Genomic DNA, 23631 nt, shown 5'->3' on the forward strand with positions numbered 1-23631 from the left:
GTTAATCAGGAAGTGACCATCATCCTGAGATGGCCATGAGATGATCAAGACAATGACATAATCAAGACCATGTGATGACCATGCGGTGACCATGAGATGATGGTGACCATGACACAACCATGATCATGAGATGACCATTACAGTGAGATAACCATGACTGTGACCAGGACACAACCACGACCATGAGATGACCATGAGCATGAGATAGTTGTGACCAAGAAATGACCACAACACAACTGTGGCCATGTGGTGATCAAGGCCACGAGATGACCATGACTGTGACCATAACACAATCATAACCATGAAATGATCAAGACCATGACCTAATTCTGACCATGAGTTGACCATGAGATGACCATGACCATGACAGCCACAGCTGTGAGATTACCATGATATCATTGTGGCCATGAGTTGACCATGAGATGACCATGAGATGACCATGAGGTAGCAATGAGATGACTGATACCATGACCATGGTGTGACCATGACTTTGAGATGACCATGAGCATGTGATGATTGTGACCAAGAGATGACCATGAGATGACCACAACACACCATGGCCATGTGATCATCAAGACCATGAAATAATCATAAGATGACCATGGCTGTGAGATGACCATGACCATGAGATGATCATTACAATGAGATGACCATGAAATGACCATGACTGTGACACAACCATGACTGTAAGATGACCATGAGTTGTGGCCATGAGTTGATCATGAGATGACCATGAGATGACCATGATAATGAAATTACCATGACCATGAGATGACCATGAGATGATCACGACCATGAGATGACCGTTACAGTGAGATGATAATGAGCATGAGATGATGGTAATCAGGAGATCACCAAGAGATGACCATGACTGTGACCATAACATGACCATGAGCATGAGATGATTGGGATCAAGACATGACCAAGAGGTGACCACAACATGACCATAGCTAGGAAATGATCATGAGCATGAGATGATCATGAGCATGAGATGACTATGGCACTACCACAGCTATGAGGTGATCATGACCATCAGATGACCATGACTGGGAGATGATCATGAACATGAGATGACCATGACATGACCACGAGGGTGAGATGACTGTGAGCATGAGATGACTGTGCCCAAGAGATGACCATGAGATGACCACAACACATCCATAGCTATGAGGTGATCCATGACCATGAGGTGACCGTTAGATGATGGTGGCCATGAAATGACTGTGACCATGACACAACCATGGCCATGAGATGACCATGATATGACTGTGGCCATGAGTTGACCATGAGATGATCATGACATGACCATGACCATGCAATGACCATGACCACGACCACGACTGTGAGATGACCATGAGGTGACCATGAGATGACCATGACACAACCATGACCATGATGTGGTCATTACCACGAGATGACCATTGCAATGAGATGATGGAGAGCATGAGATGACCACGACCATGTGGTGACCACGACCATGGCACAACCAGGACCATGAGATGACCTTGACCATGACATGACTGTGACCATGAGGTGACCATGATCATGATGTGATGGTGACCATGAGATGATCATTACAATGAGATGACCAAGAGATGACCATGAGACAACCATGAGATGACCAAGATCATGACGTGATGGTGACCATGAGATGACCATTACAATGAGATGACCATGAAATGACCAGGATCATGATGATGACCATGAGATGACTGTGAGATGATCATGAGATGACCATGAGATGACCATGAACATGACCACGAGATGACCACGTGATGACCTTGAACATGACCATGAGATGACCATGAACATGACCACGAGATGACCACGTGATGACCTTGAACATGACCACGAGATGACCATGACCCGGCCGTGGTCTGAAGCTTCCCAGACGCCTCACTCCCCTCAGCCTCCAGGTTCATCCGTCCCTCAAATGGTTAATTTTCCGTGGCTAAATCTACTCTCGGGGCAGCGCAGCCAATAGAAAGCCGAGAAATCCCTGACGTCACCAGTTGCCAGGCAGAACAAACGCGCTCCTCCCACCTCTGGTGCGGCAGCCAATGGCAAACCGCCGTTTCGATGACGTCACGGGGCGGATGCGGAAGTGGCGCGCGGGGGCTGCCGGGATCGGGGCGGCGGTCGGAAGGTTGCGATCGATCGCGACATTGATCCCGATATCGATCCCGATATCGATCCCGATATCGATCCCGATATCGATCCCGCTATCGATCCCAATATCGATCCCGATATCGATCCCGATCGGCTCCTCCCGCCGCGATGTTCTTCACCTGCGGCCCCAACGAGGCCATGGTGGTGTCGGGTGAGTTCGGGGGGCGCCTGGGGACCCCAAAATCCCCCAAAAACCCTCCTGGGAACCCCAAAACTGCCGGGAGAGCCCGAAATCCCCCCAAAACCCTCCTGGGAACCCCTAAAACCCCCAAACTGCCGGGAGAGCCTAAAATCCCCCAAAAAACCCTCCTGGGAACCCTCAGAATCCCCCAAACGCTCCGAATTCCCCAAAATCCCCCAAAACTCGCAGGAAACCCCCAGAATCCCCTAAATATTCTCCCAGGAACTCCCAGAATCCCCAAAAAGCCTCCTGAAAACCCAACCCCTTCCTCCCCAGGATGAATCCCCCAAATCCCCCAAATCCCCAAATCCCCAAATCCCCCAAATCCCCCAAACCCCCCAAACCCCCAAGTGCCAAACCCCAAATCCCCAAATCCCCCAAATCCCCAAATCCCCCAAATCCCCAAACCCCAACCCAAATCCCAAATCCCCCAAACCCCCAAATCCCCCAATCCCCTCACCCCAAACCCCTCATCCCCATCCCCCAAATCCCCCAAATCCCCTAAACCCCCAAACCCCAAATCCTCACCCAAATCTCCCAAATCCCTTCAGCCCCAAATCCCCAATCTTCTCACCCCCAAATCCTCCAAATCTCCCAAATCCCCTAAATCCCCCAATCCCCCAAAGCCCCAAACCCCCAAGTGCCCCAAATCCCCAAATCCCCTAAATCCCAAATCCCCAAATCTCCCAAATCCCCAAATCCCCCAAATCCCCTCACCCCAAATCTCAAATCCTCTCATCCTAAATCCCCCAAATTCCCCAATCCCAAATAAACCCTCACCCCCAAAGCCCCAAACCCCCAAACCCCCTGTCCCCAGATTTGGGGTCCCTAAATCCCCTAAATCCCCCAAACCCCAAACCCCCAAACCCCCCAAACCCCCCCTGTCCCCAGATTTGGGATCCCCAAATCCCCTAAATCCCCGCTGTCCCTCAGGGTTCTGCCGCAGCCCGCCGGTGATGGTGGCAGGAGGCAGAGTGCTGGTGATCCCCTGCCTGCAGCAGATCCAGCGGTGAGCAGGGGGTTCTTTTGGGGTTTTTTTGGGGATTTTTGGGGTTTTGGGGTTTATTTGGGGTCTCTCGGGATTTGGGGTGACGCCCTGGCCCCGCAGGATCTCGCTGAACACGCTGACGCTGCCGGTGCGCAGCGAGAAGGTTTACACCAGGCACGGGGTGCCCATCTCCGTCACCGGCATCGCCCAGGTAACCCCAAAAAACCCTAAATCCACTGGGGGAGCCCTAAAACCCTAAATTCACTGGGGAGCCCAAAACCACCCAAAATCCCTTCGGGAAACCCAAAAATATCCACTCGGGAACCCCAAAAATTCACTCGGGGAACCCCAAAAACACCCTAAATTCACTGGGGAACCCAAAAAAACCTTAAAATTCACTTGGGAATCCCAAAACATCCTATAATCCACTGGGGAACCCCAAAAACTCCCTAAAATCTACTGGGGAACCCAAAAAACCCTAAATCTACGGGGGGATCCCAAAACCACCCTAAATTCACTGGGAGAACGCCAAAAAAACCCCTAAAATTCACTGGGGATCCCAAAAAACCCTACAGTTCATTGGGGGAACCCCAGAAACACCCTAAAATCCACTGGGGGAACCTCAAAAACACCCTAAAATCTACTGGGAGATCCCAAAAACACCCTGAAATTCATGGGGAACCCCAAAAAAACCCTAAATTCACTGGGGGAACCCAAAAAACCCCTAAATCTACTGGGGATCCCAAAACACCCCAATATCTACTGGGGATCCCAAAAACACCCTAAATCCACTGGGGATCCTGAAAAACACCCTGCATTCACTGGGGGAACCCAAAAAAACCCCTAAAATTCACTGGGGAACCCAAAAAAACCCTAAATGCACTGGGGAACCCAAAACACCCTGAAATTCACTGGGGGATCCCAAAACCACCCTAAAATCACTGGGGGAACTCAAAAATCACCCAAAAGTTCACTGGGAGAACCCCACAAACACCCTAAAATCCACTGGGGAACCCCAAAAAAACCGTAGAATTCAATGGGGAACCCCAAAAAACCCTAAATTCACTGGGGATCCAAAAAAAACCCCTAAAATCACTGAGGGAACCCCAGAACACTCAAACATTCAGTGGGGAAACCCCAAAACAGCCGAAAATCTATTGGGGGATCCCGAATAAACCCTAAAATTCACTGTGGGAACCCCAAAAGTACCCTAAAATTCACTGGGGATCCCAAAAACACCCTAAAATCTACTGGGGAACCCCAAAACCAGCCAAAAATCTACTGGGGGATCTCAAATAAACCCTAAAATCTATTGGGGGAACCCCAAAAAAACCCTAAAGTTCACTGGGGAACCCAAAAATACCCTAAAATCTACTGGGGAAACCCCAAAACACCCTGAAATTCACTGGGGGAACCCCAAAAAACCTGCTTGGGAATCACAGGACATCGTGGAGCCACAAAACCCCACTAGGATCCCCAAAAATCCACTCGGGACTCCCAAAAAACCCCACTGGGACCCCCAAAATTCCTTTGGGAATCCCAAAAAATCCAGTCACAACCCCCAAAAATCCACTCAGGAACCCCAGATACTCTCTGGGAACCCCAAAATCCCTGTGGGAACCCCCAAAACCCCACTTAGAACCCCCAAAAATGCACTCAGGACCCCAAAATCCACTTGGGACCCCCAAATTCCCCCAAAACCCCACCAGGACCCCCAAAAACACACTCAGGATGCCCCAAATTTCTTTAGAACCTCAAAAAATGCTTTGGGACCCCAAATTCCCCCCTGGGACCCCAAAATTCCTTCCTGGGACCCCCAAATTTCCCCCTGGGACCCCCAAAAATCTGTCCTGGGACCCCTAAATTCCCTCCTGGGACCCCCAAATTCCCCTCGGGACCCCCAAATTCCCCTCCTGGGACCCCAAAATCCCCCCAAGTCTCCCCTATGGGGGTGGCGTTGCCCTTTTAAGGGAGGTTTTGGTGGGGCCCACCTAATGGGGTTCTTAAAGGGGCAATGGTAGAGTGATTCCCAAAATGACGCAGAGGGGAGGGGAGGAGCCCTTTAAGGGGGTTTGGGGTGGTGGGACCCCCAAAAAACCCTCAAAAGGGTGGGGAAAACCCTTGAAAGGGTGAGAAAAACCTTTAAAAGGGTGAGAAAAACCCTAAAGAAAGTGGAAAAAACCCTTAAAATTGAGATTTGGGGTTTGGGATGGCATTGAAAGGGGTTTGGAGTTTTTGGGATCCCCAGATTTGTGTGAAGGGAAGGTAAACCCCCCAAAAAGGGGCATGGAGGGGGTTGGGACCCCAAAAAAAATTCTTAAGGGTGGCAAAATCTTCCTTAAAAAGGGTTTGGGGTGGTATGGAATCCCAAAAATCTTCTTAAAGGGATCAAGGTGCTTTTAAAAGGGGTTTGGGGTGTTGGGAACCCCAAAATCCCATTAAAAGGGGTCAAGGTGCTCTTAAAAGGAACATTTTAAAAGGGATCCCCAAAATCCTTTTAAAGCAGATCAAGACCCACCTGAAAAGGGGTTTGGGGTGGTGGGGACCCCAAAAATTCCTTAAAGGTGGCAAAATCCTCATTAAAAAGGGTTTGGGGTGGTGGGGAATCCCTAAAACCTTCCTAAAGGGGTCAAAATCCTATTTTTAAAGGGGTTTTGGGGTGTTGAAGACCCTAAAATCCTTTCAAAAGGGGTCAAGAGCCACCTGAAAAGGGGTTTGGGGTGGTGGGATCCCAAAAAAAATCCTTAAGGGTGGCAGAATCCTCCTTAAAAAGGGTTTGGGGTGGTGTGGAATCCCAAAAACCTTCCTAAAGGGGTCAAAATCCAACTTTCAAAGGGGTTTGGGGTGTTGGGAACCCCAAAATCCCATTAAAAGGGGTCAAGATTTTTTTAAAAGGGATCCCCAAAATCCTTTTAAAGCAGATCAAGACCTTCCTGAAAAAGGGTTTGGGGTGGTGGGGAATCCCTAAAACCTTCTTAAAGGGATCAAAGCCCAACTTTTAAAGGGGTTTTGGGGTGTTGAAGACCCTAAAATCCTTTATAAAGGGGTCAAGACTCCCTGAAAAGGGGTTTTGGGCTGTCCAGGACCCCAAAATCCTTTCAAAAGAGGTCAGGACCCCCTGAAAAGGGGTTTGGGGTGCCCAGGACCCCAAAATCCTATTAAAAGGCATCAAGACCCCCTGGAAAAGACCCCAAATCTGCTCCTGGAGGGGGAAACCCCTTAAAGGGGCAATGCCCTGGTGGTCCCCACCCTGCCCGGCAAGCAGCCCCTTAAAGGGGCAATGCCGCGGCGATCCCTTAAAGGGGCAGCGCCCGTTTTGGGTTCCCCGGGAGGTGCCCAGGTGACCAGGTGAGGTGTGGCCAGGTGAAGATCCAGGGGCAGAACAAGGAGATGCTGGCGGCTGCCTGCCAGATGTTCCTGGGCAAGTCGGAGAGCGAGATCGGCCAGATCGCCCTGGAGACGCTGGAGGGGCACCAGCGCGCCATCATGGCCCACATGACCGTGGAGGTGAGGCCACGCCCCTCGCGGGGGAGCCACGCCCACCCCCAGGGTAGCCACGCCCACTCCCCGGTAGCCACGCCCACTTGGGGTCCGACCAACAGCCAGCCTTGGGAGGGGGTGTGGTCCCTTTAAGAAATTCCAGAGGTCTTTGGGAGACCCATAAGCCACGCCCACAGAGGTGGCCACGCCCACTTGGGGACTGTCACCACCCTTCTCAGAAGGGGACCTGGCCCTTTAAGGGATGCCCCGCCCCTTCTCACCCCTAAGCCCCGCCCCCTTAAGGATTCCACCCTGCAGGAGGCCACGCCCACCGGACAAGCCACGCCCACAAAGCCCCACCCACTACGGAAGCCACGCCCCTTTCCAAAGCCACACCCAGCAGCATGAATGTCACCTCACATGGCCACACCCCCTTTGGAAGCCACACCCACATTTGCTCCACCCCCTTAAGCCACGCCCTCTCCCTTGGCTCCACCCCCAGCCTCAGCCCCGCCCCAGCTCCACCCCCTGTCGATCCATTGGTTCCATCCTTCCTCAAGCCACACCTCCTTCTTGGCCCCACCCTGATGGAAGCCACGCCCCTGACCCAAAGCCACGCCCACCAGGCCACACCCCTTGTCTCAAGCCACGCCCACTTGGTCATGCCCCACCCACTCCCACTGAGCTCTGCCCTGGCTCCTCCTCCTTGCCCCACCCCTTTGGCCACACCCACCAGCCACACCCACCTGGCCCCACCCCTTGGCTCAGGCCACGCCCCAGGGTGACGTCACACCCACCTGACTTACCGGCTGTAAGCCACGCCCATTTCCCCACCCAGTCCCAAGCCACGCCCACATAGCTCCACCCCTTCGCTAAGCCACGCTCCCTCTGCCTTAATTTAGACTCAAGCCACGCCCCCAGCTTTCTAAGCCACGCCCACCTGGCCCCACCCCTTAGCTCAAGCCACACTCTTGCTAATGCAAGCCACACCCCCTGGGCTCAAGCCACGCCCCACCAAGCCACGCCCACCTTGCACAGGATCAAAGCCACACCCCCATTATAAAGCCACACCCACACCTTGCCTCAAGCCACACCCCCTGGGCCAAGCCACGCCCACCTGGCTCCACCCTTTGGTTCAAGCTCCACCCCTCTGTGCCCTGCCCTGCTAAGCCCCGCCCCTTGGTGCCCCACCCCGCTAAGCCCCGCCCCTTTGTCCCGCCCTGCTAAGCCCCGCCCCTTGGTGCCCCACCCCGCTAAGCCCCGCCCCCTCTGTGCCCCGCCCAGGAGATCTACAAGGACCGTCAGAAGTTCTCAGACCAGGTGTTCCGCGTGGCTTCGTCTGACCTGGTGAACATGGGGATATCGGTGGTCAGCTACACACTCAAGGACGTGCATGATGAACAGGTGAGGGACCTGGGGACAGGTGGCACACACCTGGGGACAGGTGGGACAGGTGAGACACACCTGGCGACAATGGGGACACCTGGTGAACATGGGGATCTCTGTGGTCAGCTACACCCTCAAAGACGTGCATGACGAGCAGGTGAGGGCTTGGGGACACACCTGGGGACACCTGGGGACAGGTGAGACACACCTGGGGACAGGTGGGGACATCTGGGGACAGTGGGGACACGTGGGGCACACCTGGGGAGGACCTCGGACACATTTGGACACCTCTGGAACAGCTGGGTCTCACCTGGGACACACCTGGGACAAACCTGGGGGTATGAGGTGACACAGGTGTGACACAGGTGACCGGGGGATGTCCCATGTGTGACAGGGAGGTGACACAGGCATGACACAGGTGTGATATGGGTGACTGGGAGGTGGCACAGGTGTGTCCCCAGGTATCCCAGGTGTGTCCCAGCTGTCCCCAGGTGTGACAGGTGTGTCCCCGGGTGTGTCCCCAGGTGTGACAGGTGTGCCCCCAGGTGACCCAGGTGTGTCCCCAGGTGTGTCCCAGGTGTGACAGGTGTCTGTATCTCCAGGACTACCTGCGCTCGCTGGGCAAAGGCCGCACAGCTCAGGTGCAGCGCGACGCCAGGGTGGGAGAGGCTGAGGCCAAGCGTGACGCTGGGATTCGTGTGAGTCAGACTGGGGGGACTGGGAGGGACTGGGATTGACTGGGAGGGAAACTGGGAGAGACTGGGAGGGACTGGGATTGAACTGGGAGGGACTAGGATGGGCTGGAAGGGACTGGGGGGGAGTGGGAGGGACTGGGATGGACTGGGATTGAACTGGGAGGGAACTGGGAGGGACTGGGAGGGACTGGGAGGGACTGGGGGGGATTGGGGTACCTCCCTGTCAGTCACCCCCCAGTGTCCCCCAGTATTCCCAGTACTCCCAGTGCTCCCAGTCCCATTCCAGCCCCTCCCAGTGTCCTTCAGTGCTCTTCCAGTGCCCCCCAGTCTCTCCCAGTCTCTCCCAGTGCCTCCCAGTGCCTCCCAGTGTTCCCAGTACTCTATTCCTCAAGCCCCCCAGTGGCCTCCCAGTATCCCCAGTACCCCATTCCCCAGTCCCTCCCAGTCTGTCCCAGTCCCTCCCAGTGCTCCCAGTTCCTCCCAGTGCCACTCTAGTTCCACTCCAGTGCCTCCAAGTGCCCTCCCAGTAACCCCAGTGCTCCCAGTAACTCACTCTCCAGTCCTTCCCAGTCCCTCCCAGTCCCTCCCAGTCCCCCCAGTTAACCCAGTTTCCCAGGAGGCGCAGTCCCAGCAGGATCAGGTCTCAGCACAGCTGCTCAGTGAGGAGCCCACAGCCTCACCAGTGCTCCCAGTGCTCCCAGTACCCCATTCCCTAGCCCCTCCCAGTGCTCTCCAGCACCCCCAGTCCATCCCAGTCTCACTCAGTGCTGTCCCAGTGCCCCTCTAGTCCCACTCCAGTGCCTCCCAGTGCCATCCCAGTATACCCAGTATGCCCAGTACCTCCACTCCCAGTCCCTCCCAGTCCCTCCCAGTGCCTCTCCACTGCCTCCCAGTGCCATGCCAGTATCCCCAGTGCTCTCCCAGTGCTCCCAGTCCTTTCCAGTGTCCCTATAGTCCCACTCCAGTGTCTCCAAGTGCTCTCCCACTGCTCCCAGCACCCCATCCCCCAGTCCCTCCCAGTCCCTCCCAGTACCCCCAGTACCCCATTCCCCAGTCCTTCCCACTGTTCCCAGTCCGTCCCAGTCCCTCCCAGTGCTCCCAGTCCCCCCAGTGCCCCCAGTAACCCCAGTTTCCCAGGAGGCGTGGGCACTGCAGGAGCAGGTCTCAGCGCAGTGAGGAGCTCACAGCCTCACCAGTGCTCCCAGTTCTCCCAGTACCCGCAGTACCCTCACTCCCAGTCCCTCCCAGTGCTCCCAGTACCCCATTCCCAGTCCCCCCAGTCCCCCCAGTCCCCCCAGTACCCCCATTCCGTCCCCAGGAGGCGCGGGCGCGGCAGCAGCAGGTCTCGGCGCAGCTGCTCAGTGAAGAAGCCACAGCGAGAGCTCAGCGAGATTTCCAGGTGGCTCAGGCTGAGTGCGACGGAGCTGTGAGCGCCAGGAGAGCCACCGCCGAGCTGGCCTTCCAGCTGCAGGTGACAGGGGACACACCTGGGGACATACCTGGGGACACCTGGGGACATGGGGACACAGCTGGGAGCTGTGAGCGCCAGGAGAGCCACCGCTGAGCTGGCCTTCCAGCTGCAGGTGGTGACACACCTGGGGACACAGCTGGGGACAAGGAATTCATCCAGGGACACAGCTGGGGACACTCCTGGGGACAGGGGACTCACCTGGGGACACCTGGGACATGCCTGGGGACACACCTGGGACCACCCCAGACCAGCTGGGACCTCCAAATCCTGGTGTTTCCCCCCAGTTTCAGGTGTCCCAGGTGTGATTTGAGAGCCCCAAATCTGGGATTTTTTGGGTTCCTTTGGGATATTTTTGGAGTTCCCAGGGGTCATTTGGGATTCTGTCATTTCTGGACATTCCCTGCAATCCCAACCCTATTTTCAGTGTCCCCAACCCCATTTTTTGTGTCCCCAACCCCATTCTCATGTCCCCAACCCCATTCCCACTGTCCCCAACCCCATTCCAGGTGTCCCCAACCCCATTCCCAATGTCCCCAACCCCTTTCCTGCTGTCCCTGACCCCATTTTTTGGGTTCTCAGTCCCATTTCCAATGGCCCCAACCCTATTTTTTGTGTCCCCAACCCCATTCCCGCTGTCCCTGATCCCATTTCTGGTGTCCCCAACCCCATTCTCATGTCCCCAACCCCATTCCCGCTGTCCCCAACCGCGTTCCCGTGTCCCCGCAGGCGGCCCGTTCCCAGCAGGCCATCGCGGCGCAGCGGGCGCAGGTGGCTCTGGTGGAGCGCGCGCAGCAGGCGCAGCTGCAGGAGCAGGAGGTGGCGCGGCGCCGCCAGGAGCTCGAGGCCACCGTGCGCAAGCCGGCCGAGGCCGAGCGCTACCGGCTGGAGCGGCTGGCCGAGGCGCAGAGGTGAGCCGCGGCCTCTTTAAGGGAGGCCACGCCCCTTTGGGGAGGAGCCACGCCCCCATCCGGTCAGCCCCAGGGTGGTTTTGGGGGTCCCACCAGTGTGGGTGGAGCCATTGCCCTTTTAAGTGAAGCGTTGCCCCTTTAAGAGCAGTCTTGCCCTTTTAAGGAGAAGCCACACCCCCACTTTTGGGGGGTCCCACCAGCTCACATGAGGTCATTGCCCCTTTAAGAGAACCGTTGCCCCTTTAAGAAGCAGCCACACCCTCTCCCGGTCAGCCATTATTCCATTCTTGGTGGGTCCCACCAGTTTGAGTCAAACCATCGCCCCTGTAAGAGAAGCGTTGCCCCTTTAAGAAGTATCCATGATGTCTCCCAGCCAGCAATTCTCCCATTTTTAGGGGTCCCACCGGTTCGGTTGAAACCATTGCCCTTTTAAGAGAAGTGTAGCCCCTTTAAGGAGAAGCCACACCCCCCCTCATGGTGGGTCCCACCAGCTCAAGTGAAGTGACATCCCCTTTAAGAGAACTATTGCCCCTTTAAGAAGCAGCCATGCCCTCTCCCAGTCAGCCATTAGTCCATTCTTGGTGGGTCCCACCAGCTTGTGTCAAACCATTGCCCCTTTAAGAGAAGCCTTGCCCCTTTAAGGAGAAGCCACACCCCACCAGGGTGTGTCCCACCAGTGTAACCAGACCCATTGCCCCTTTAAGAGAAGCTCCGCCCCTTAAAGTAAGTCATACCCCAGGTGGGTTCTACCCTTAAAGGTGAAGCCATTACCCTTTTAAGAACAAGCCACGCCCTCTCCTGGTCAGCCATTGTTCCATTCTGGGTGGGTCCCACCAGTTTGGGTGAAACCATTGCCCCTTTAAGAGAAGCATTGCCCCTTTAAGGATAAGCCACACCCTGACCTCGGTGGGCCCCACCTGGAGCACTGCCCCTTTAAGAGAAGTCCTCCCCATTAAAGTGGGCCACGCCCTCGTGGGCCCCACCAATTGAGTGAATCAGTGCCCCTTTAAGAGAAGTGTTGCCCCTTTAAGAGAAAGCCATGATCCCACTCTGGTGGGGACCACCAGCTTGCCTGCAGCCATTGCCCCTTTAAGAGCCACCATTACCCCTTTAAGAACCCTTCCCATTTAGGTGAAGCCACGCCCACTTCAATAAGCCACACCCCCATGAGTCCCACACCACTAGGGCGTTGCCCCTTTAAGAGCAGCATTGCCCCTTTAAGAGAAGCCCCGCCCCCGGTGGAAGCTCCGCCCCCTGACTTGGCGCCCCCTACAGGACGCAGGTGCTGCTGCAGGCAGAGGCTGAGGCTGAGAGCCTCAGGGTGAGTTTGGGATTTGGGGGAAATTTGGGGGATTTTGGGGTCCCAGGTGGGGTTTGGAGTGAGTTTGGGGGATTTTGGGATCAGTTTGGGGGATTTTGGAGTGAGTTTGGGGGATTTCGGGTGGTCCTGGCTGGATTTTGAAGTGAATTTGGGGGAATTTGGGGTGAATTTTGGGGGTCCCAGGTGGGGTTTGGGGTGAATTTGGGGGATTTTGGGGATTTTTTGGGGGATTTTGGGGTGATTTTGGGTCATTTTGGGGGTTCCAGGTGGGGTTTGGGGTTTCCTGGGTGGTGTTTGGGGTGAATTTGGGGGATTTTCGGGTGAATTTGGGGTGAATTGGGGGATTTTGGGGGATTTTGGGCTGAATTTGGGGGATTTTGGGGTCCCAGGTGTGACATTTTTGGGTTCCCGGGGTTATTTTCGGGTTCCTGTCATTCCCAGCCATCCCAACCATCCCATTTTTGGGATGTCCCAGGTGTGATTTGGGTGTCCAAAAATATGGGATTTTTTGGGTTCCTTTGGGATTTCTTTTGGTTCCCATCTGGGGTTTTTTAGCTTCTGGGATTTCGGGTTCCCCATTTTTGGGATGTCCCAGCTGTGGGATTTTTGGGCTCCCAGGGGCTGTTTTTGGGTTCCCAGTTGGGGTTTTTTGGGTTCCTGGGAATTCCGGTGTCCCCAACCCCATTTCCAGTGTCCCCAACCCCACACCTGATGTCCCCAACCCCATTTCTTTGGGTCCTGATCCCATTTCCGGTGTCACCCATCCTGAGTTTGCTGTCCCCAACCCCATTTCTGGTGTCCCCAACCCCATTTTCAGTGTCCCCAATCCCATTTCCGATGTCCCCGATCCCAAATTCTCTGTCCCCAACCCCATTTGCAGTGTCCCCAACCCCGTTCCAATGTCCCCAACCTCACGTGACAGGCTCAGCCTGCGCCGCTGCTGTCACCCCATTCAGTGTCCCCAGTCCCATTCAATGTCCCCAACCCTGTTTTGCTGTCCCCAACCCCAGGTGACAGGCTCACAATGTCCCCGATGTCCCCAACCCCAGGTGACAGGCTCACCATGTCCCCAGTGTCCCCAATGATGTCCTCTCTCTCAGGTGACAGGCTGTGCCCGTGCCGCTGTCCCCAATCCCATTTCAATCTCCCCAATGTCCCCAATGTCCCTAATGTCGCAGTGTCCCCAATGTCCCCAATGTCCCCAGTGTCCCCAATGGTCCCAGTATCCCCAATGACCCAATGTCCCCAATGCTGTCCCCTCTGTCCCAGGTGACTGGCAGTGCCTGCGCCGCCATGCTCTCCAGCCCTGTTCCATGTCCCCAATGTCACCATTGTCCCCCATGTCCCCAATGTCCCAGCTGTCCCCAATGTCCCCAATGCTGTCCCCAATGTCCCCCAGGTGACAGGCTCAGCCCATGCTGCCACGCTCTCCAGCCCCGTTTCAATGTCCCCAATGTCCCCAATGTCCCCAATCTCCTTGATGATGTCCCCAGTGTCCCCAATGTCCCTGCTGTCCCCAATGTCCCTAATGCTGTCCCTGCTGTCCCCAATGTCCCCAGTGTCCCCTCTCCCAGGTGACAGGCAGTGCCCGCGCTGCCACTCTCTCCAGCCCCATTTCCTTGTCCCCAATGTCCCCAATGTCCCTGATGATGTCCCCAGTGATGTCCCTGCTGTCCCCAGGTGACCGGCTCAGCCCGTGCTGCTGCTCTGTCCAGCCCTGTTTCCATGTCCCCTCTGTCCCCAATGTCCCCAATGTCCCCAATCTCCCCAATGTCCCCCAGGTGACAGGCTCAGCCCGTGCTGCCGCGCTGTCCAGCCCTGTTCCATGTCCCCAATGTCCCCAATGTCCCCAATGTCCCCATTGTCCCCAATGTCCCTGCTGTCCCCAGGTGACAGGCAGTGCCCGCGCCGCCGCTCTGTCCAGCCCTGTTCCATGTCCCCAATGCTGTCCCCAATGTCCCCAATGTCCCCAATCTCTCCCAGGTGACAGGCAGTGCCCGTGCCGCCGCACTGTCCAGCCCTGTTTCCATGTCCCCAATGTCCCCAATGTCCCCAATCTCTCCCAGGTGACCGGCTCAGCCCGTGCTGCCGCTCTGTCCAGCCGCTGCCGGGCCGAAGCTGCAGCTGCAGCAGCCAAAGCTGAGGCGTTTGGGATGTTCCAGGAGGCGTCAGTGCTGGAGATGGCATTGGACAGACTGCCACAGGTGACACTGGGGACAGCTGGGGACAGTGGGGGACAATGGGGATATTGGGGACATTGGGGATAATGGGGACATTGGGGACATTGGGGACATTGGGGACAATGGGGACACTGGGGATAATGGGGACATTGCAGTGCTGGAGATGGCATTGGACAGACTGCCACAGGTGACACTGGGGACAGCTGGGGACAGTGGGGGACAATGGGGATATTGGGGACATTGGGGATAATGGGGACATTGGGGACATTGGGGACATTGGGGACAATGGGGACACTGGGGATAATGGGGACATTGCAGTGCTGGAGATGGCATTGGACAGACTGCCACAGGTGACACTGGGGACAGCTGGGGACAGTGGGGGACAATGGGGATATTGGGGACATTGGGGATAATGGGGACATTGGGGACATTGGGGACATTGGGGACAATGGGGACACTGGGGATAATGGGGACATTGCAGTGCTGGAGATGGCATTGGACAGGCTGCCGCAGGTGACACTGGGGACAGCTGGGGATAGCAGGGACACTGGGGACATTGGGGACAGTGGGGACAGTGGGGATATTGGGGATAATGGGGACATTGCAGTGCTGGAGATGGTGCTGGACAGACTGCTGCAGGTGACACTGGGGACATTGGGGACATTGGGGACATTGGGAACACTGGGGACAGTGGGGACATTGGGGACATTGGGGACAGCTTGGGGACATTGGGGACACTGGAGACATTGCAGTGCTGGAGATGGCGCTGGACAGACTGCCTCAGGTGACACTAGGGACAGCTGGGGACATTGAGGACATTGGGGACACTGGGGACAGCTGGGGCATTGGGGACACAGCAGTGCTGGAGATGGCAGTGGACAGGCTGCCTCAGGGGACATTGGAGACATTGGAGACAATGGGGACATTGGTGACATCGGGGACATTGGGGACACTGGGGACACTGGGGACACTGGGGACATTGCAGTGCTGGAGATGGTGCTGGACAGACTGCCACAGGTGACACTGGGGACACTGGGGACAGCAGTGGGGACATTGGGGACATTGGGGACACTGGGGACATTGCAGTGCTGGAGATGGCATTGGACAGACTGCCACAGGTGGGACTTGGGGACACTTTGGGGACAGCTTGGGGACACTTTGGGGACAGCTTGGGGACATTGGGGCCATTTTGTAGCCATTTGGGGGACATGGGAATGGTGGTGACATCTTGGGGACATTGAGGGTGACACTTGCGGGACACTCTGGGGACATTTGGGGACACTGGGGACACCTTGGGGACACCCAGGATACTTGGGGACACTCTGGGGACACAGAGGTGCAGGTGGCACCTTGGGGACACTTTGGGGACACTTTGGGGACACCCAGGGTTGGCACTTGGGGACACTGTGGGGACATTTGGGGACATGGGGGACATAGGACTGGTGGCACCTTTTTGGGAGGATATTTTTGGATTTTTTTCAGGAACTTTTTCGGGATTTTTTGGGGAATTTTTTTGGAATTTCTGGGATTTTCCAGTTTCAGGTGGCTGAGGCTGATTTGGGGATTTTTTGGGGATTTTTAAAATTATTTTTGGGGGGATATTTTTTTATTTTGGGGGGATTTTTTGGGGGTTTTCTTGGGATTTTTTAAAAAATTTTTGGGGATTTTTCTGGAATTTCCCCCAGGTGGCCGAGGCTGATTTTGGGGTATTTGTGGGATGTTTTTGGGAATATTTTGGGTTTTTTGGGTTTCCAGGTGGCCGAGGCTGATTTTTGGATTTTTTTGGGATTTTTTGGTGATTTTTTTTGGTGATTTTTTGTTGATTTTTTGGGATTTTTTGGGGATTTTTTTTTTATTTTTTGGGGATTTTTTTGGTGAATTTTGGGGTTCCAGGTGGCCGAGGCTGATTTTGGGGTTTTTTGGGATTTTTTGGGGATATTTTTGGATTTTTTGGGGGTTTTTGGGAATTTTGGGTTTCCAGGTGACCAAGGCTGATTTTGGGATTTTTTTGGGGTTTTTTTTGGATTTTCAGGTGGCCAAGGCTGATTTTGGGGCATTTTTGGGAATATTTTTGGGATTTTTTGGGAATATTTTTGGATTTTTGGGTGTCAGGTGGCCGAGGCTGATTTTGGGATTTTTTGAGCTATTTTTGGGATGTTTTTTTGGGAATATTTTGGGATGTTTTTGGGATATTTTTGGGATTTCCAGGTGGCCGAGGCTGATTTGGGGGTTTTTTGGGGGATTTTTTGGGAATATTTTGGGATTTTTTTGGTGATTTTTGGGTGTCAGGTGGCCGAGGCTGATTTTGGGGTATTTTTGGGATTTTTTTGGGATGTTTTTGGGATGTTTTTGGGGTTTTTTTGGGTTCCAGGTGGCCGAGGCTGATTTTGGGATGTTTTTTGGGGGATTTTTTGGGAATATTTTGGGATGTTTTTGGGAATTTTTGGGATTTCCAGGTGGCCGAGGCGGTGGCGCAGCCCCTGCTGGGGACACGGCGGGTGACGCTGGTCGGTGGCTCTGGGGACATCGGAGTTGCCAAAATTCCTGCGGAAATCTTGGATTTGGTGACAAAACTGCCAGCGGCTGTCGGAGCTCTGGCCAGGGGGGCACAGGTGAGAGCGGGGATTTGGGGGATTTGAGGGATTTTTGGGGAGTTTTAGGGATTTTTGGGGAATTTGGGGGTCCTGGGTGGATTTTGAGGGAATTTTGGGGATTTGGGGGATTTTGGGGAGAATTTGGGGGTGGGATTTTGGGGAGAATTAGGGAGAATTTGAGGGATTTTTGGGGGAGTTTTGGGCATTTTTGTGAGTATTTGGGGGATTTTGGGGAGAATTTGGGGATTTCTGGGGTAAATTTGGGGGAATCTGGGATTTTTGGGTGAATTTGAGGTATTTTGGGGATTTTTTGGGAATTAGGGGGATTTTGGGAGATTTTTGGGGGAGAATTTGAGGGATTTTGGGGTCCTGGGTGGATTTTGGGGTTGAACTTGGTGGATTTTGGGGAGAATTTGGGGATTTTTGCAAGTATTTGGGGATTTTTGGGGGATTTTGGGGAGAATTTGTGGTGAATTAGGGGATTTTTTTGGGAATTTGGGGGAGAATTTGAGGGATTTTGGGGTCCTGGGTGGATTTTGGGGTTGAATTTGGGGGATTTTGGGGAGAATTTGGGAGATTTTGGGGAGAATTTGGGGGAATTTGGGATTTTGGGGTGTTTGGGGGATTTTGAGTGAATTGGTGGATTTTGGGGGAATTTGAGGGATTTTGGGAGTGTTTGGGGGATTTTGGGGTGGTGGGATTTGGGGGAATTAAGGGAGGAAATTTGGGATCCCAAGTGGGGTTTGGGGAGAATTTGAGGTTTTGGGGGAGATTTTGGGGATTTTGGGATGAATTTGGGGGGTTTTGGGGTGGATTTGAGGGATTTTGGGGGATTTTTTCAGGAATTAGGGGAACTTTGGGGAGAATTTGGGGGATTTTGGGTGTCCTAAGTGGATTTTTGGGGATTTTGGGGAGAATTTTTGGGGTAAATTTGTGGCACTTTGGGGGAATTCTTGAGGATTTTGGGGCTCCTGAGTGGATTTTTGGGGAATTTGGTGAATTTTTTTGGATTTTGGGATGAATTTGGAGATCCCAGGTGAGGTTTTGGGGTGAATTTGGGGGATTTTGGGGAAATCATCAGGAGGATTTTTTGGGGAGAATTTTGGGGGGTTTTGGTGAATTTTAAGGAGGAAATTTTGGGGATTTCAGGATTTTTGGGTGAAATTTTGGGGATTTTGGGTGCAAATTGGGGATTTTGGGGGAAATTTTGGGGATTTTTCCTCTCCCAGGTGAGATTTGGGGTGAATTTGGGGATTTTTGGGGTTTGAAGTCGAATTTTTGGGTCAAATTTGGGGATTTTTGGGTTCCCAGGAGGGTTTTGGTGTCACTCGCTGTCCCCAAGGGGAGGTGACACTCCTGTCCCCTCTGTCCCCTCAGGTGACACCGGCAGAGCCTGAGGGCAGCGCTGGAGCCACTGTGGTGTCCCCAAATGTCCCCAAAGTGTCCCCAAATGTCCCCAAAGTGTCCCCAAGTGTCCCCCAGTGACACCAAAGTGTCCCCAAGTGCCACCAACCCCCCAGGGCCACCTCTGTCCCCAAAGTGCCACCGAAGTGCCACCACCGCCTGCTGCCACTGTGTCCCCAAAGTGTCCCCAAGGTGTCCCCGAGGTGTCCCCAAGGACCCCCAGGCCACCCCAAAGTGTCCCCAAAGTGCCACCAAAGTGCCACCCCTCAGTGCCGCTGTCCCCAAGGTGCCACCAGCCCTGGCGGCTTTGTCCCCAAAGTGTCCCCAAAGTGTCCCCAAAGTGTCACCAACCTCCCATGGCCTCAGAATGTCCCCAAGGTGCCACCACTGCGGTGTCACCATGTCCCCAGAGTGTCCCCAAAGCGTCCCCAGGGTGTCCCCACCCTTGAAGTGCCACCACCACCCCCCGGTGTCACTTTGTCCCCAAGGTGTCCCCAAAGTGCCACCATGTCCTTCAAGTGTCCCCAAGGTGCCACCACTGCGGTGTCACTTGGTCCCCAAAATGTCACCACCCCTTGCATGTCCTTCAAGTGCCACCACCCCCGAATGTCAGTCTGTCCCCAAAGTGTCCCTGAAGTGCCACCAGTGCAGTGTCATCATGTCCCCAAAGTGTCCCCAAGGTGACACCCCTGCAGTGCCACCGTGTCCCTAAAGTGTCCCCAAGGCGCCACCCCTGTGGTGTCACTTTGTCCCCAAGCTGCCACCACCCTCAGGGTCACTCTGTCCCCTAAGTGCCACCACCCCCCGGTGTCGCTTTGTCCCCAAAGTGTCCCCAAAGTGCCACCCCTTGCATGTGTCTGAGGTGCCACCACCCCCAGTGCCACCTGCATGTCCCCAAATGTCACCAAATGTCAATAAAGTTGCTGCGCTGAGTGACAGGGCCTGGCTGGGGGGAGGGGACGTTGGGGACATTGGGGACATCGGGAGGGACATTGGGGACACTGAGGGGACATCGGGAATGGGGGAGGGGACACTGGGGACACTGCAGGGGACACTGGGGACACCCAGGAGGGACATTGGGGACCTCAAAGTGACCCCAGAGGGACACAGGGACACCCCAGGTGACAATGGGGACCCTGAGGAGGGACAGAGGTGACAATGGGGAGCTGGAGGTGACACTGAGATCACCCCAGGGGACACTGGGGACACCCAGGTGGGGACTTGGGGACATGTGAAGTGACACTGGGACACTCAGGTGAGCCTCAGGTGACAGTGGGGACACTCAAGTGACCCTGCAGTGACCCTGAGACTCCTCCTGGTGACCCCAGGTGACAATGGGGACCCCCAAGGTGACCCCAAAGTGACACTGGGGACTTCCAGGTGACCTTAAAGTGACCCTGAGGTGACCTCAGGACCTCCCAGATGACCCCAAATGACAGAAAGGTGACCAAAGTGACCCCAAAACCCTTCTTAGCGACCCTGAAGTGACCCCAGGTGACCCTAAAGTGACCCTGAGATGACCCAGAACCTTCCAGGTGACCCTAAAGTGACCCTCAGGTGACAGAGGTAACCCTAAAGTGACCCCAGGACCCTCCAGGTGACACCAGGACTGCCCAGGTGACCCCAAAATCCCTCCCAGTGGCCTTAAAGTGACCCCAAAGGGACCCAAGGACACCCCGAAGTGACCCTGAAGTGACCCAGAGGTGACAGAGGTGACCCCAAGACCTCCCAGGTGACCCCAAAGTGACCCTGAAGTGACCTTAAGGTGACACTGGGGACCTCAAAGGGACCATTAAGTGACCCCAGGGTGACCCCAAGACCCCTCCTGGTGACCCCAAAGTGACCACAGGACCTCCCAGGTGACCCCAAATGACCCAGAGGTGACCCTAAAGTGACAGAAGTGACCCCAGGACCTCCCAGGTGACCCTGAAGTGACATTGGGGACCTCAAAGTGACCATACAGTGACCCCAGGTGACCCCAAGACCCTCCAGGTGACCCCAAATGACCTTAGAGTGACCCAGGACACCCCAAAGTGACCCTGAGGTGACCCCAAGACCCCCTAGGTGACATTGGGGACCCTTAAGTGCCCCAAAAGTGACCCCAGGAGCTCCCAGGTGACCTTAAAGTGACCCCAAAGTGACCCCAGGACCCCCCAGGTGACCCTAAATGACCCCAAAGGGACCCAGGATGCCCCAAGGTGACCCCAAGACCTCCCAGGTGACCCCAAAGTGACCCCAAAGGGACCCAGGACCCCCCAAAGTGACCCTAAAGTGACCCTGAGGTGACCCCAAAGTGACAGAAATGACCTCAGGACCTCCCAGGTGACCCTAAGGTGACCCTAAGGTGACATTGGGGACCTCCAGGTGACCATAAAGTGACCCCAAGACCCTCCAAGTGACCTCAAAGTGACCACAGGACCCTCCAGGTGACCCCAAATGACCCCAGAGGTGACCCCAAAGTGACAGAAGTGACCCCAAAAATCCCAGTGACCATAAAGTGACCCTGAGGTGACACTGGGGACCTCAAAGTGACCCTAAAGTGACCCCAGGTGACCCCAAGACCCTCCTGGTGACCCCAAAGTGACCACAGGACCCCCCAGGTGACCCCAAATGACCCCAGGGTGACCCCGAGGTGACCCAGAGGTGACACAAAGGTGACAAAGGTGACACCGAGGTGGCCCAAGGTGGCTTTTCCATCCCGAGTTTATTTCCCGGGGCGACTTTTCAATATGAAAAACCAAAGAAATGGGAAAATAACAAACTTGTGAGGGAAATGGAGAGAGAGAAACGGGGAGAGAACAACAGGGATTGGGAAAATGAGAAATACTGGGGGAAATAAAAAATATGGGGGAAAATGGGAAAAATGGAGAAAAACGGAGGAAAAATGACAAAAAATGAGGAAAAATGGAGAAAAAATGGTGAAAAATGCAGAAAAATTGAGAAAAGAATGGGCAAAAATGGAGAAAAAAATTGAGAAAAATTGGGGAAAACGGAGAAAAAACAGAGGAAAAATGGTGAAAAATGAGGAAAAATTGAGGAAAAATGGTGAAAAATGCGGAAAAATTGAGAAAAAAATGGGGAAAACGGAGAAAAAATAGTGAAAAATGAGGAAAAATTGAGAAAAAGTGGGGAAAATGGAGAAAAAATAAAGGAAAAATGGAAAAAATTTGAGAAAAATGGAGAAAAAATGGTGAAAAATGAGGAAAAATGAGGAAAAATTGAGAAAAATTGGGGAAAAACTGAGAAAAAATGGAAAAAATTGAGAAAAAAATTGAGAAAAAATGAGGAAAATTGGAGAAAAAATTGGAGGAAAAATGGGAAAAAACAGAGAAAAAATGGAGAAAAAACGGAGAAAAAAGGAGGAAAAATGGAAAAAAATTGAGAAAAACGGAGAAAAAAATGAGGAAAAATTGAGAAAAAATTGGGAAAATTTGATAAAAAAACTGAGAAAATTTGAGAAAAAAATGGAGAAAAAAATGTGGAAAATGGAGGAAAAATGGGAAATCCAATGAAAAATTGGTAAAACAAAAATTGGAATAATGGAGAGAAAAGTGGGAAGATGAATATAAAAAAATTGGGAAATCGAAGCAAAAAAATTGGGGGAAATGGAGAGAAATGAGGAAAAAGTGGGAAATCTGATAAAAATTGGGAGAAAATGGGAAAAAAAGAGCAAAAATGGGGAAAACTGACCAAATGTGAGAAAAATGGGCGAAAATTGAGACAATTGGGAGGAAAATGAACCAAAAATGGGGAAAAAACCAAAAAAAAGAGGGAAAATGAACCAAAATTGGGGAAAATTAATAAAATATTGGGAAAAGGAAACAGAAAATTAGGAAAAACGAATAAAAATTGGGGAAAAATGAGAAAAAATAAGGAAAAGTTAATGAAAAATTGGGAAAAACGAACCAAAAACTGGAAAATTGAATGAAAAATGAACAAAAAATTGGAAAATTGAACGAAAAATTGGGAAAAATGAACAAAAATTTGGGAAAAATGACCCCAGAAGGACCCGAGGGGGGAGGGGAGGCCGCGGTGACAGCGGGGGAGGGGCTGAGGTGACACTGATGGTGACACTGATGGTGACAATGACGATGATGAGGTGTCCTGGTGAGGCTGAAGGTCAGGAGCTCCTGAGGCTCAGCAGGGTGAGGAGGATGAAGGTCAGGAGGTCATCAAGGGCCAGGGTGAAGGTCAGGAACTCCTCCATGGTGAGGAGGATGAAGGTCAGAGCTAACTGACCATCCAGGATGAAGGTCAGAGGTTCTTCCAGGACCATGGTGAAGGTCAGAGGTTCTTCCATGAGGATGATGAAGGTCAAAAACTCTTCCAGGATGATCAGAAACTCTCCAAGGATCTTCCATGGTGAGGATGATGAAGGTCAGAGGTTCTTCCAGGACCATGATGAAGGTCAGGAACTCCTCCATGGTGAGGATGATGATGAAGGTCAGAAGCTCTCTGAAGCTCCTCCATGAGGATGATGAAGGTCAAGGCCAACTGACCACCCATGATGAAGATCAGGAACTTTTCCATGATGAGGATGATGAAGGTCAGAGCTAATTAGCCATCTGTGATGATGGTCAAAGGTTCTTCAAGGACCATGATGAAGATCAGGAACTCTTCCATGACGATGATGATGAAGGTCAGAAGCTCTCCAAGGATCTTCCATGACAATGATGATGATGAAGGTCAAGGCCAACTGCCCAACCATGATGAAGACCAAAGGCTCTCCAAGGACCATGATGAAGACCAAGAGCTCCTGGAGGAGGAGGAGGATGAAGGCCAAGGCTTGAGCTGATGACAATGCTGGAGGCCATCCTGGAGGATGATGAAGATGGAGGAACACTGAGGGCTTGA

At 53.6% G+C, this 23631-nt stretch overlaps 2 protein-coding genes and 2 long non-coding RNA genes across 9 annotated transcripts in view; 3 read left to right on the forward strand and 1 right to left on the reverse strand.

Annotated features, from left to right (window-relative positions):
- Positions 1 to 23631, forward strand: part of LOC146421439 (uncharacterized) — a 38220-nt gene that overhangs the window by 13313 nt on the left and 1276 nt on the right. The window lies entirely within an intron of this gene.
- On the forward strand, positions 1894 to 19713 carry LOC146421442 (flotillin-1-like). Of its 6 annotated transcripts, XM_085047421.1 has the most exons (15): positions 1894 to 2174; positions 2235 to 2320; positions 3284 to 3359; positions 3459 to 3549; positions 6702 to 6845; positions 8103 to 8222; positions 8807 to 8902; positions 10218 to 10370; positions 11097 to 11278; positions 12554 to 12599; positions 14666 to 14803; positions 17236 to 17391; positions 18751 to 18980; positions 19024 to 19457; positions 19535 to 19713. In XM_085047421.1, exons 2-13 carry the CDS (start codon positions 2278 to 2280, stop codon positions 18856 to 18858), a joined length of 1353 nt encoding a protein of 450 aa, XP_084903547.1. In that variant the 5' UTR covers positions 1894 to 2174; positions 2235 to 2277; the 3' UTR covers positions 18859 to 18980; positions 19024 to 19457; positions 19535 to 19713. The 6 variants fall into 6 exon arrangements, with proteins under 6 accessions (XP_084903547.1, XP_084903544.1, XP_084903546.1 ...); XM_085047418.1 differs by having other exon boundaries at positions 18751 to 19457; XM_085047420.1 differs by having other exon boundaries at positions 18751 to 19276.
- LOC146421443 (uncharacterized) lies at positions 22898 to 23527 on the reverse strand. The gene is made up of 5 exons (XM_085047515.1): positions 23463 to 23527; positions 23353 to 23416; positions 23267 to 23322; positions 23155 to 23220; positions 22898 to 23030 (listed from the first exon to the last, which is right to left on the reverse strand). Exons 1-5 carry the CDS (start codon positions 23513 to 23515, stop codon positions 22898 to 22900), a joined length of 372 nt encoding a protein of 123 aa, XP_084903641.1. The 5' UTR covers positions 23516 to 23527.
- Positions 22913 to 23536, forward strand: LOC146421444 (uncharacterized). The gene is made up of 3 exons (XR_014848728.1): positions 22913 to 23030; positions 23091 to 23416; positions 23463 to 23536. It is a non-coding gene; the product is annotated as an uncharacterized LOC146421444 (long non-coding RNA).

This window comes from Lichenostomus cassidix, unplaced genomic scaffold, assembly GCF_008360975.1.
Source record: "Lichenostomus cassidix isolate B80296 unplaced genomic scaffold, HeHo_3.0 HiC_scaffold_33, whole genome shotgun sequence".
Lineage (NCBI taxonomy): Eukaryota > Metazoa > Chordata > Aves > Passeriformes > Meliphagidae > Lichenostomus > Lichenostomus cassidix.

Bases quoted from the DNA above. Each gene is read 5' to 3' on its own strand.
- LOC146421442 (XM_085047418.1), top strand. From the start codon at position 2,278: ATGTTCTTCACCTGCGGCCCCAACGAGGCCATGGTGGTGTCGG. The intron at 11,279-12,553 runs GTGAGCCGCGGC...CGCCCCCTACAG, and splicing joins CGGCTGGCCGAGGCGCAGAG to GACGCAGGTGCTGCTGCAGG. The intron at 14,804-17,235 runs GTGACACTGGGG...TGGGATTTCCAG, and splicing joins CATTGGACAGACTGCCACAG to GTGGCCGAGGCGGTGGCGCA.
- LOC146421443 (XM_085047515.1), bottom strand. From the start codon at position 23,515: ATGGTCCTTGGAGAGCCTTTGGTCTTCATCATGGTTGGGCAGTTGGCC. The intron at 23,417-23,462 runs CTTCATCATCAT...AGAGCTTCTGAC, and splicing joins GTTGGGCAGTTGGCCTTGAC to CTTCATCATCATCGTCATGG. The intron at 23,221-23,266 runs CTTGACCTTCAT...AGAGCTTCTGAC, and splicing joins ATCATGGGTGGTCAGTTGGC to CTTCATCATCATCCTCACCA.